The sequence below is a fragment of the Python bivittatus genome, unplaced genomic scaffold (assembly GCF_059951505.1).
Source record: "Python bivittatus isolate LINGU-HERP-01145 unplaced genomic scaffold, Pbiv_v1 ctg000480_np1212, whole genome shotgun sequence".
Lineage (NCBI taxonomy): Eukaryota > Metazoa > Chordata > Lepidosauria > Squamata > Pythonidae > Python > Python bivittatus.
Genome location: NW_028277075.1, coordinates 24,172,231 through 24,186,559, shown reverse-complemented (window position 1 = coordinate 24,186,559; position 14,329 = coordinate 24,172,231). Strand labels below are relative to the sequence as shown.

At 39.0% G+C, this 14,329-nt stretch overlaps 1 protein-coding gene across 1 annotated transcript in view; it reads right to left on the bottom strand.

Annotated features, from left to right (window-relative positions):
* The window catches only part of SPINT1 (serine peptidase inhibitor, Kunitz type 1), a 40,970-nt gene extending 30,128 nt beyond the window's left edge, over positions 1 to 10,842 (bottom strand). The window contains exon 1 of the mRNA XM_088145470.1: positions 9,795 to 10,842. Coding sequence (XP_088001596.1) covers positions 9,795 to 10,233 — 439 coding nt within the window. The 5' untranslated portion in view covers positions 10,234 to 10,842. The remainder of the gene's footprint in view (positions 1 to 9,794) is intronic.
* Positions 10,843 to 14,329: the final 3,487 nt, after the last annotated feature.

The window sequence follows — 14,329 nt, the reverse complement described above, 5'->3', positions numbered from 1 at the left end:
CAAGAATGTCACCATGTTAAATGAAGGTGAAAGTCTAAAAACAGGCAAAAGTTCAGGAAGGTTACTGCTGTAGTCACCCTGACCTGGTTTGACTAGACCAAGAATAAAATGATGAAGTCATAGTTAAAACTTTGGGTTATACAATAGTACAGTACTTCCCACAAAGTTTTTGTAATCTCTCCATCTCCCCTCCTTCCTACACTCTAAGGGGAAAAAAATCAATATTCATATTTTATGGGGAAAATGGTAGAAGAAACATAATGGCCTATAATTTATAAAAATTATAACTGATAATTCAGACCAAATTCACATATCACACTCATTATGGTTTGCTGAATAAACTATAACAGGCTAGATACACTCACAATAAACCACAGTTTACAAACTACAATGACTGGATTCATGTAATATGCTAAGCCAAGACCAAACACACACATGATGGCTTAACATGTTATGTAAACCAAGCCTTTGAATCTATGAATTAAACGAAATGCTGCTGTCTTGGTGGGCTAGCCTTGGCAGCTATTTCAGGGGCCCCAGTCACTCACAGAAAATTCCATGTACTTTACCACAAATCCATGCTAGCTCTACAACCACAGTTTAGGAATCTGGAGGTTGAGTCATGGCAACTGGACTTTTTTTTTTTGTTTGATACGTATCACTACGGGGTAAGCTACCAGAGTTCCCTTTTGTGGAGAAAGAATGGAGAAAGAAAAATCACAATATGCCAATATGCTAGTTCATTCTGAAACCATAGGATTTCACAATTATCCACCAAAAGCATAGCCTTCTTGGTAACTTATCTTTTCCCCAAAAACTTAATTTAGAGTATCATCACCTTTCCCATTGCTAGGTATCCATTTAACCTCTCATTACTCAGAGCCTTATTGCTTTCAGGGCCCACAATAAGAGATTAGGGATTAGTTATCTATATGCTCAGGTTAGGCAGCAAAGAGATATGAAAACCCTTGCATTTATATCATGTGTGAACTTAAGCTCAGCAATGCATATAAACGTATAAACACACAAACCTTTGATATTATCTTCAGTATGCCACCTGCTTTTGTTTTGAAGACCATTCATGCTAACCCATCCAGGTGAAGTCCAGCTTCCCCACAGGAATATGTAGTTTACTACCCAGGTAATTAGACAATGGTATGATATACAGGGAAGCACTGTCCTCCTCTTCTTCTGTCTAGCCTGTGTGGTCCATGCCTGAATCCCAGAAAGAGCTAGGCAGACACCCCATAATTCTTATCCCATTCCTACTCTATCTTGACTAAACTAAATATCTGCTCAGAGCAATCCCAAGACTTCCTCCCTGCATTGGCAATACAGGGAAGGGATTACTGTATTTGCTTGCTGAAGGGGATGCATGAGAGGATCTGATACTCAGAGATAGCTAGATAGAGGAGGCACCAAAATTTGGCATCTTCCAGAATGGTGAATAGCTGGTCATCATCTGCATGACAGGACACATGTTGCTTTTGGACCACCCTACCCCTTGCCACTTGACAGCTGATTCAATCACTGCTCAGACATCTTGTTCTGCTTCACAGCAGGTACTCAGCAGGTAGGCAGCAACACAGGCTTTGGAGTACTGTCAGAGATGGGGCCCCTGGACGGCACTAACACCCAGTTTTGCTGCGGAACTTGCAGTGAGCCCTTCTGCACCTCCCAGGAGAGGGGCTTAGATCCGACTTGGTGCCCCGCTCTCCGCCAGGGGGTGACAGCCAGCGGTGAGCTGCATCCTGAGGCAACCAGCCTGCCCCCGCCTGAAAGAGATGGCAGGATGAACCTCCTTTGGTATTTTATTGGAATCCGCATTGCGTGGACCAGAGCATTAAAAACATCTTTTCTGGCTGGAACAGTTGAGTTTTGGACTGCATCCAAAATCAACCAGCCCGATTCTGGATTCTATTTGGAACAAAACATCTCCAACACATGTTCACGCATAGACCATCCAAAACCAGCTCTTACATTCATGGAAGATTCTGCATATCCTTATTTTGAAATTGCTATGTGGAGGTAGGACAAAAGTTAAAGAGGAAAGTGGCTGGAACAAAAATGATTCAACATTCCTTACCTATCCATATGGTGATCCCCAATACATATCAGGACTCTGTACAGTTACTTTAGAGTACAATCAAAAAAGGATGCACATACAATATCATTAACATTAGACTATCTTGAAGCTGGAAATCCTCATAGCAGAAGCGCCTCCATGCATCTATATCTATATCTATATATCTATATCTATATCTATACATCAGGCATACATCAAGCATAAGACAGAAAGCAAAGAGATCTAGCCTAATATTTTCCCTCACAAGCTAATTTTTGAGAAGTCGTTTAATAGGAAGACTCCCACTAAGCCCACACGTTTCCCTGCATAATGAAATGAGGTCATCCGTAGATTCTATATCAGCCTTCCCCAACCTTGGATCATAACTCCCACCCAGATTACCAAGAACTCCCATACCCTGCCCCATTTAATTTTTTAAAATAAATTGCAACTGCATGGCATTTTGACATTTATTTTTATTTAGGTAGTTGGAGGCATTACTTCCATGCTGGGAATGGACAGCATTCCCTATCGCAGCTAAAGGCAGCAATTGTTGTACACTGCCCAGAGTCACATCATGTGACATGGGCGGCTATATAAATATGATAAATAAATAAACTAGCTAAGGGTGATCTGGGCAGGCCGCATGAATCACACTTCTGTCCCTCCCACTCCTTACAACTGCCTCCTATTCCACTCTATCTACTTTCTGGTTTTGCTTCACATGAGCACATTGAGTACAAAAGGAATTGAGAATATATCTAAAATAGACATAAGAAACATATGTTTCAATCCCCTAGAAGCCAGAGAAATCTCTGGTTTGGGGTGAGGGCAGAGGAGGGCACAGAACCAAGGGAAAGTTTAACCCTCTTTTCTTGTTATGATATTGACAAAAATAGCATTCTTCTGAGAGGCAATTGTTTTCAGAACTATGGCAAGAAGAGAAAATTAAATGCCTCCAACACAACATGTTATTCTGGCCTCTAAAGCACAGGTGTTAATCACATTCACACAACTGATACCAAATTGCATTCAGTTAATTGTCTTGAGGTTGTTTACTGTTGTTGTTGCTTGTATTCTAGGTAAGTTGGGGACAAATTTGTGTGCTTTGAGTTACAGTTTTCCCTAACAATCATAACTACAGTATTTGAGAATACAGGTAGTCCTCATTTAGCGATCACAATTGGGACTGGCAATGTGATTGTTAAGCAAAGCAGTTGCTAAGTGAAACCACAACTGTGCTTATGATCATACTTCAGCTTTCCTTTGCTTTACAGGCTTGTGAAGGTCGTAAATGCGAGGATTGGTCGTAAAGTTATGTTTTCATCACTGTCCTGTTAACAGTCACTAAATGAGGCAATCGCTAAACAAGGATTACCTGTACATGCACACAATATTGAAATGTTGTATTTTTCCTATCAAATGCAAATGCAAGGTGTGATAGTGATCAAGCCTGGGACCAAGGCTAGGGATACCCAGGCTCAAATTCAATTCAACCAAGGAAATTTAGTAGATGATTTGGGCCAGTCATTCTCTCAGCTCAGCCTACTTTCCTGGGTTGTTGTTGGGGAAAACATTGGAGGATGAAGTGTTACATATGCTACCTTATGTTCCTGGAGGAAAGATAGGGTAATAAATCTAACAATAAGTAAATATAAAAGAAGGCTACACTGTTACTCTACAGGGAGGAATGTAACATTGCCCAAAACCATCATAAAGTCTAGTGACATAGTTTTTAACAATTTGCAGACAGGAGGATAAGAATTTACAGTTTCACCTCCTGCAGAACCTGTGCCAGATCAGATGAAAATTTTCCTAAAGGTTCCAGGAAGATCAAAAACAAAAAAAACAAAAAAAACAAAAATCTTTAATGCCAAAATCTCTACCAGGTAGCTGAAATCACCTTACTATTCAGAGGTTTTGTTAATTCTGTCCCTAACAAACGACCTCAACAAAAATGATGCTCTCATTTATTCTGTTCAAACAAACCTCCTCCTCCTCTCTACATTATTCCCCACCTCCTGACCCAGTTCACCATATGTCAGAGCTAAAGAATTTATATATTCTCTGGCTATAATCCAATCGCAATGCCTTGCTTCCTCAAATATTCTTTATTTCATCTTTCATTCTTCTGCTATTTCATCTCCAAGGCAGCTAACTTAACTATAAAATTATAGAAAGATAATTAAGAAAGATCAGCAAATTGAAAACTGATGCAGAACTAAATCCATGGGTTTTTTACCTGTCTGCCTGGAAATTGATCAAAGATAGAACAGAGGTATCGAGCAGATCTCCCTAAGACTGGCATTATTTAATCTAGATGCCACCGAATTGGGGACCATGCCTCACATTATATATGATCTCTGCATAAGTAGACAGATTCATGTGAAACAAAACAATTAGCTTAAAACACGGGGAAATCATATATAGCATATTTCTTTACCCAAACACCTTTCTTATCTAATTGGACAGGACTCCCCCATTAATAAATTAGGTATTAAATTGATTTGGCTACCTCTGATGAATTCTATAGTAACTGAATGTTCCAGAGAATGTGTAAAGACAGTTATCTATAAGCATGCCATTCTTGGCCTAAAGTACAGAAAACCAAAAATGGAAGAATAATTGCTTGGCTAATTATAATGTGATAATAAAACTAGAACAGTTTACTTAGAGGTAGGTAATAAAATTATTTACAATAGGAGAAGGTACATTTGAATGTTAATTTTAAGGTTGACTAAATAGCAATAGAGGTTTATTTTATGGAAATATTGTTGACTGAACATAACAAATACCATTAGCACCATTATCATGACCTTCAGTGGCTAAGTTTATATAATGCATCAAATGAAGATTTTAAATCATGATTTGTTGAACAAACCATAGCAAGATGCTTCATACGTAAGGCTAAGAGATAATGGATTTACACATCTTCTAAACCAGAGATAAATAAACCACATTATTAGAGTGATGTGTGCATTTCTAGACTGCAAGGCCTATTGGGTAGTCAAAGGAAGTTGCCATATAGTCATAGGTTGAGTTTAGATGTAACTCAATAGTTTCCAAGCCAGGATTATTGGGTTTATGTATCTTGCTGTACCAAAATTAAACAAACATATAGCTTAATACAGTGTGTAAACTAGACTGCTCTATGACATCATCTTGCACAATACTGTCTGTTCTGGTAATAGTTAATCAGGCTGCTGGCCTTAGTCTCACCTCAGTCTCATGCTGCCTGAACTTCTAATTTGCAATGCAGGAAATCAGTCCCCAGATCTTCAGGAATGTACTCCAATATAGTATTATTTCAGCTCTCCAACAAATTAAAAAAAATTACCTCCAACAAAATCTTCCTGGTTTAGAAAGGGATGAAGGTCAAAATACATCTTATGGCATTTCTTGCACTACATTTATGTTTTACTTTAAAATTCTGAAAGAATTCTACTGGATTGTAAACAAGAAGTGTACTGTAAATATTTCATTGAAGACACATCACTCCATTTAAAGGACTGCTTAAAGCTGCTTTTGCAAATTAGAAGTTAAAGGGATTTGTTAGCCAACTCAAGAATTTTATGGAAAATGAGACTTGAGGTCTGCAGTTTTATCCTATCGTTATATGGCTATTTAGGAATCAAGCACAGTTCCTTCAAAGAAAAATTAATAAAACATTATTTGGATAGTTACATTACATGCATGCAATGGCATTATCATAATTATGTTCTTAAAGCCCAACATCTGATGCAAATATATATGTCATGGCATATGCATGATTATGTCATTTTATTTTACTGGGGCAGTGTTATTGTTACTATTTATTAATTTCTTGTTGCTATCCAAACGCACCGTTGATCTTGCTGTTCGTCACCGAAGACAAATTCCTTGTATATATTTTATACTTGGTCATTAAAGTATTTTGTATTTTTTGTATTTTGTATGTCATCACACACTATTATTTGCTTACAGTCCAAGCATGGATTTCAACCCAAATTCCTTGGTCCAAATCCAACACGTTGGGGCTTGGTATTTTTATGAAACATAATGAAAATAAGGAGCACTCTAGTGCAATTTAAAAATAAGCACTGATATCTTGTATACTAATATGCTATTTTTTAACTTTCTGATTTAATACAAGTTTATGTTCTACTTGGTTCATAAGAAATATACATTTTTTAAAATTCCATAAATTTGTGGTAGTTAAGGAATGATTCACATCTTGGTTTATAAGAAATATGTAAAATATTGGTAAAGGAATGATTCACAGAGTTTTAATTAAAATTAAATGAATATAAATTTGTTGCATTTTGTACAAAATCTGCTAGTTGCAGCTTTATAATAAAAAGCTGTATTATGATTTAACAATTTCTAAACCTCTGTAGAATCTTTGTTCTTTATATATTTGTTCGTGTGTAGAAATTGTATTTGTATTTCAGTTTCTTTAACCCAACTAGAAATTTTCAAATAGCTAATGTTATGGTATTGAAAGGCGAAACCTTACATAAGAATCCACACATTTAAATCTGAAGAAAACAGAAGTTTGATGGATGTTCCTTAAGGTGTTACCATTTTCAGACTGACATAATTCAAGGATTTAATCTTCAAAAGATAAATATAACTTCAATATTATGAAAGGTATATATACAGTGCATACTGGACCTAGCTATTTAGTGTGTAGCACACAGTTGTTGAAGAACCACAATTTACAGCAACCGTCAGCTAATCTGGGCCATGATGAAGGAGGCTGATAGTTGTCATTCAGTAACTTCAATGATTACAGGATCCCCAGTTCTGATCTAGATCAAATATCACGTCTTTTTGTAGGGAGAACATTCTCATTCAGCAATTACTTGCTGGGCTGCTCACTCTGTTTTTAAAACATGGAATAATACAAAGGTATCACAGGTGTAAAGAGGGGTTTAGATCAAAATTAACAGAAGTATACTATTGGCTATTTCTATAACATGGCAATCAGATGCATAATTTGTGATGTGCATAGATATTTTCCTATGTCAGATCACCCACGGCAGTCTCCCAGAACAATGGCCTCAATACAAGAAGTTCAACTTGATTTTTAATGCTGACAACACTGTACTAAGTGACCAATGTTGCATTAGCATTGTGACAGTTCTTAAGAACATGTACAAGATCAGCGATTATTCAAAAATATACATGAGAACAAATGTAATCTGATGCAGGTATGCACATTTATGTGATAGAGATCAATTATGCACGCAAACTGTGTACCACTTATGAAATGGGCTAAAGAGCAACCAAAAGACACCAAAATGTTCAAAATCTGAACAAAAGGAAAGGAAGCAAAGCACCCCTGGCTTGAGCCACCACCCGGGTCCCAGGAAGTCCCACTCTTAGTACAGTATGTAGCATTTAAAAAAAAAAAGGGGGAACATCTGTAAAACTGAAGCATAATTCTGCAGAACAATACTGAAACAATGCAAAAATTATAGGACGGCTGAGGTAAAGACCAAGATGTGCAGAGAAGCCTTTATTATTATATCTTCTTATATATAACTCAAGGCGGCAAATATACCTAATACTCCTACCTCCTATTTTCCCCACAACAACAAGCCTGCGAGGTGGGTTGGGCTGAGAGTGACTGGCCCAAAGGCTTTCATACCTTAGGGAGGCCTAGAACTCACAGTCTCCTGGGTTCTAGGCCAGCACCCTAACCACTACACCAAATGGCTTTCTTTAGGACCATTTGCCAACATAATAGTTTTGCTCAATAGTATATTCCTTGCTTGATTTGATGTCTTCAAATAAAACAGGGTCACAGGGGTATTAGGGATGGTAAACAGCATCAAAATGGCAGGTGCAACATGTGTTTGCATGCATTGCACACCAAAAAAAAGGGCAGGGCTTCAACTGCCTAGATCATAACAATTTTGATACTGTTCACCCTTCTTTGCAGACACCCCTGAATGGGGATGTGGAAAGGATTTTTACCAGTCTTCTACAACTTGGTATTCTACAGATGTTCTACAACTTCTAGAAACCCAGTTTTCATCCTGCAAATAACAGCTACAAATAGAAATGAGCTGTTATTGCCCTTTTCCAGGGTGAAGAGATTCAATGCTAGCCTACAAATGATGTCATACATACTTCCCCACCCAAATCAATTTCTGACAATAATTTCCTTTCTTCATTAGATCAGAGTCCATCAGGCTCACCATTCTGCTTCCAACAGGACCAAAGAGAGGCCTTTGGTGTTCATGATCAAAATATAAAAGGAATTAATATCCCCTAAAATTTGTCCCTAGTACAGTATCAGTTACACAAGGATACACTACTCCTTGGAATAGAGGTTTAATTAAACTTTTAGAACTCATAGTGGTATATCAAGCAATTTCTCCATTAATTTGTCTTTTTAAAGAGTCAAAAAGCACCTAATTACAACTGTTGAAGCCTATCTCTCCATGCTAGCCCTTAGAAAACCATCTGTTTCCCATGACAGTCAATGAAAAATTCTCATGCCAAACTGGAGCATGGCATTTTCCTGTTCATGTCACCCAACAACTGGTATTCAGAAGCACCCTGCCTTCAGCTCTGGAGATAGAAAGGAACTCTCATTACTTCGATCCACTAATCTTATCATCTAATTGTGTCTAACTGCATTTTAGTCACTGTGTTCACAAAATAGCCTTATCCATACTTAACTGTACCACAGTTTACTCAATTAACTCTATTTTCTGGATTTGCATGACACCATGTCAATAATGCCCTCACCTCCTTACCATTGTTGCCTTGGTTTCACATGGTCAAGTAATCATGCCAGGCTAAAGTCTGGTTGGTCACCTTGTACTCCAGTGTACCATGCGAAGGCTGGGGTAGAGGTTCCCAAACTTTCTCGGTTCATGGCACCCCTTGCAGTTCCCAAACTATGTACCATGGTGCTCGGGACACTGCAGCAAACTCACTAACAGCTCCATTTATTATGTAATAAAATATCTTGTAGCATCCCTGTGATTTCACCATGGTGCCCTGGTGCACAGTTTGGGAACTATGGGGCTGGGGTCACACTATGCCAAGGTTTGTTTTAATTATTTCTTCAGCAAGTCAAGTGTTAGCTGATGTCCATCACAGTATGCCAACTTGTTAACAGCCAAGAGATGCATATAGAGCCTAAGGGCCACAAACAGAGTTCAGCCATAACATACATGTGAATGGAGCTTGATTTGAGGGGAGAACTGTGGCCATGGGCATCCATAGGATGGCCCATAATGATGTATGAACCTTGACACAAATGATGCAACTTACATACTTGTGTCAGATGTTCAAACACAAGTATTAAGTTGCATCCTTTTCTCAATGACCCACATGTCATCATTTTGACATCGCTTATTACAGATATTGCTGATTAGGGCATGTATTTGTTTTTCAAGTGCAATATGCTTATGGTCTTATACTTTTGTTTTCATGTTTCCCATATGAAGATTGCTGAAAAATGCTAGGGCAGTTTCACACAATCATGGCCAGTGGTGGCTCCCAGAGCCACTGACCGGCGGCTTGGGGCCTCAAAGTCTTGAGACGGCTGGGTGCCATAAAGCACAGCAGGCAAGTGCGCAAGTCAGACCAACTCAACCAACCAGATCGGACCGGGCACGATAGGAGAGCGTCTCCCACAACCGCGGAATGAAAGGGAAGACAGTAGCTTCTCTCGGCCCCGACCCCGGATGGGCACCCTCGTCTGAGAAGCGGGCTCTCGCCTCCTTACCGCGGTTGCCTCGGTTTCGCATGGTCACGTAAGCGTCGTAAACCTCCCGTCTAACATAGTTGAGGAAGCCGTCCTTCTTGGCAAATCTGCAGACGAAGGCCTGGTCGTAGAGGCAGTTGAAGAGAAAGCAGCTCTGAATGCCGTTGGAGTCGCCTCCCGGCGTCTGCTCCACCAGGGCCAAGTTGCAGTCAGGATTCCTGCAACAGGCGCGCACGCAGTCTCGGCCGCTTTCCAACGCCGGCGAACCCAGGAAAGTAGCCCCGTTCTGCACCGAGGCGCTTGTGTCCAGCACAAACTCCGGAACCCCGGCCGTGAACTGGGCAAGACAGATTTCTCCAAACGAGGCTCCTTCCCCATTCTGTTCCTGGCCAAGAGCCAGCCCGGCGAGAACGAAGGTCACCAAGAGTCCGACCCGGAGCCGGCTCCCACTTCGGCCCATCTCAGCCCAAACGAGCCAGACGGCGCAGTTCCCCGGGCCGAGCGCTTTTCAAAGGCGGAAACAATGGAGAGAGGCAGGCCCGACGACGACCATAAAGCAGAGACGCGAGAAAAGGCTCCCGACCAGCAGGAGCGTCACCACCGCCTCCTCCAAGGGTCCCTTCCCCAGTGGGGTCCCTGCGAGAAATTGCTCTTCCGCGTTGCCTCCCTCTTCTTCAGCGCGGGTTCGGCGTCCTAAGGCGCTGCGTGCGACGCTCGCGTCCGGCACGCACCCCTCACCTGTCTTGCAGCGAGGGAAGACGATCGGAGGCTGGGGATCCCGCCGCCTCACCCGAAGCTCTCGGGGCAGCCCCTGCGGTGTTGCGGGGCCGCGCTCTCGCTCCCAGCCTTGCGCCCTCTTACTTCCGGATCTTCACTCCGGTTCCCTTTCCTTTTTTTCTTCGTTCTGCTTCCTTTACTTACCTGGAGAGTTTCAGGTGAAACTGATTCATAGGCTACTCCACCGTCAAAGTGGGTGTCGCCTTTCCCGAGAAGTAAATCCGCAGTTAACTCCTTCCTCGCTGCCCGACCGTCGGCGGCACCCTGCCCTTAAATAGCATTCAAGAACAGACAAAGGATTCCAGGTGACAGGAAGTGAAATTCGACGCCCTCGCCTCGTCTTACTTAGTTTTGACTGCAGGAGAGAAGCAGCCGCAGGGCTTCGTAAAATCCAGGTTTCTCTCAAAAAAAGCAGGAGGGCCAGAGTTCGTTTTTCAGTTCACTGGTGGAAAGAAAATGGGGGGCTCTATTTCTTTCTGTTGTTGTGATTACTTATGCAGGACGTATGGAATTTGTTTTTGAATGAGAAGACATAAAGAAGCCATGTTAGTACCTAAAAACGTAATTTATAATTGGGCAATCTTTATTAGAAGCAACGGACTGGGCCTAATAAAGGCATTACCTACCTATGGAAAAGAAATTGTGCTTTTTATTGAAGTTTAAGTTGAGAGCTGAAACATTTAAAAAAACTCTATTTCCATGACTTTGTTCATGGAAAGGAAGGATACAAATGTCATACATGCATTTGTGAATCTTCAAATAACTTCTAGGCAATGGCATTTTGTAATATGTTGGAATAAGGTGAAGTAAAATATTGGCTAAGGGTTAAAAATTTTAAAGTTTTGAAAATTTAAAATGAGATTGCTAAGAGTTGACACTGACTTGATAGCGCATCATTATCATCATTGATTAAAGGAAAGAACATATGTAACATTTGAGCAAGGTCACCAAAGAAATGTAGAAGCCCATTGATTTAATCGTAAATGTTTACCCAACATGGATATGCTTGCTTGACAACCATCTAAAATCACAATCCTATTTACAGGATATTATTTTTATTTATGTATTTATTTAAATTTGTTATAGCCGTATTTTCCATACTGATAGGGGAAGAGATCCCACTAAATACACTAGGGATTTATTTTGAATAGGTCACTATCTAATGGAAGAATGGAGCTATCTAAGGTGTGGTATAGAGCTGAAAAGAAAAGGTTAGAGTCCCAGAATGTAAACAGTTATTTTATGAAATTGATAACGAGCACTCCATGCTTATTGAAACTCCCAAGTGTTTCCAGAAATTTCCCAGACAATAACTATGTGTAGCAGATAGGAAGTCTTCCAAAAAATTCCAGTCACTCTGAGGCTTCCAGCTGTAGCTACTTAGTATTTTATTTATTTGCAGAAGTTGCATACTACTCACTCAGTCAGAGAGCCAGCAAGGTTTAATGGTTAAGATGCTGTTGTAGAAGTGACAGAACCCGTGTACTAGTCCTCTCTTAGACACGGAAGCCAGGTGGGTAATACTGGGCCAATCACTTTCTCTCGGCCAAAACCAGTGTCAGGCTCTGCAACCAGATGGCTGAAGAATAATCTCTTTATTGCATCATGCATTGATGACTTTACTGTGTGAACTAGGCAAGCACAATGCAGACAAGTAGACACTCCAACCAACTGGGACAAACCCTAAAAAGGAGAAAAATTTATACCTCTTACTCCACCAAGTCTTTTGAATGGTTTCCAAACTTTAAAATCATAAAACCATAACAATGATCATCACAGCCAGGACAACCAATGACCCAATTATATGCAATACAAGTGCATGTGGGAAAGGCCTTTAAAGGATGCACAAAAGAATTGTCCACACTGTCCTTGTCATTAACTGATAGAAGATGTATCCGTAGAAATGGGCACATCTTAAAAAAAAAAAAAAATCTGGCTCCAGGGTATATAGGTGATCTTCAGTTTAGCAGATATGAAAGTGTGATGGACTTCCTGAGTCTGTTTTGTGAAATATTATTTCAGTATTTCTTTTACTTCTAAATCAAGTTTTGTATATTATGATTAGTGCATCTTTTTCCACCAAGCCATGTAGTGTATTATCTTACCACAAATGAATTCTTTAAATGTACCCCAAACTGTCCCCAAGATACATGAACTTTTATTTGAAAAAGCATATTTATATCTTTCTTTTGTTATTTTACGAACTCTAAATCTTCCAACAAAGAAGTATTAAAATACCATCTTCCACTAATACAGATTTTTTCCCAAATGCAATTACATTAATACAGGTCATGATGCACAATTAAAATTGGACTGATACTACATTTCTCAAGCAAGGTATTAAACAAGAATCCAGTCTTGAATAACTGCCATGTGGGGTAGATTAAAAAAAATATTGTCTGCTGGGTTAACCAGTCTTCCTATGTTCACTAAATTATATTGCTGAATGTATTATAGACAGCATTGCAACTCTGGGGACATATTTTCTTTTTAGAAATCTTATTCCATCTAATAATGGCTGCACAATTAAGATAAAGTCTTCAGCAATTATTATCCAATCTACTTTTAATCCAGAAAGATGAGCAAAAACAGTTACTATAAAATATTCATATGTGGTTGAATTATAAGCATTTGCTATCTGATGTGGTTTCCATATTTGACTACTAAAACTATATAAGTTTTATATAGAAACTTATCTAAAAGAATCAGAATCTAAAAATCTATTGTAAAAATCTTCTAAATCAGAAGACATTTTCACTAAAGTTGTAGTTCATTTGTCAAATTTTGAATGTTCACATATAAATCTGTTCAATCCGGTTTCTTGCTAAGTTTCTTCCATTCAAAAGTTTATGTGTTTCTTGCAGAAAGAAATCCTATTTAATCAACTCAAATTCAGTTGAGTTGATGTCAGAGAACAATACTTTATTTAACTCTCCGTCTCAGCCCTTTAATCTTCAATGACATGAAAATTGGCTGTCATTTTAAAAAATCCAAGTGTAATATTATTTTGGAGTGGCAACCAGGCTGGATTCCATGTCCAAATTACAAGTAACCAACATTTTAAAAAAATGAATATTCTCAAATTTGATATGATTCATTATTGCTAAAAAAAATCCTCCTGGCAATGAATAACTTTTAGAAGACATGTAATAAGAATCCACAATGGAAAAAGGGAATTAAAAATATATCTAATCCTCCATGCCACTTGAATCATTTCTGAGTCAGCTAGCGTGGAACTTCCACATCACAGCCATCTGTTGTTTATGATAATTAACAGCCATTCTGGTTCATTAAATTTGTTACAAAATTGCCAGTTTATAATGATAAGCCAAATACTGCTGGAAATAAGAAAGACTTTATCCTTTGTTGTCTGGCCATGAGATGAACTTGGTGGAATTCTCTCCACTTCTGCATCTTGTGAAATTTAAATCTGGAAACAGCATAAGTTTCTTTGCCTCATTGTCCAAATACGGTGCCATTCTAGCTGCTTGTAATATGTTGTCTCAATCAGCTTTTTAATTTGGTATTGGAACCTCTGACATGCCTAATAAGAAAAAATTGTACAACCAAAGGAATTTATTTAGCTGAATTTCAATAAAAGATAATATTATATACAGATGATGTTGTTGCTTTTTAATGACTGTCAACAGTCTCACCAAATTAGTACAGTTATATGGTAAATATTCTGGGTATACAATAAGAAGGTTCTAAAGAATAAAGGAAAGCAGCTAGGTTTTATATATTGTCCAGAAGCTATTAAATATGTGAAGATTATTATC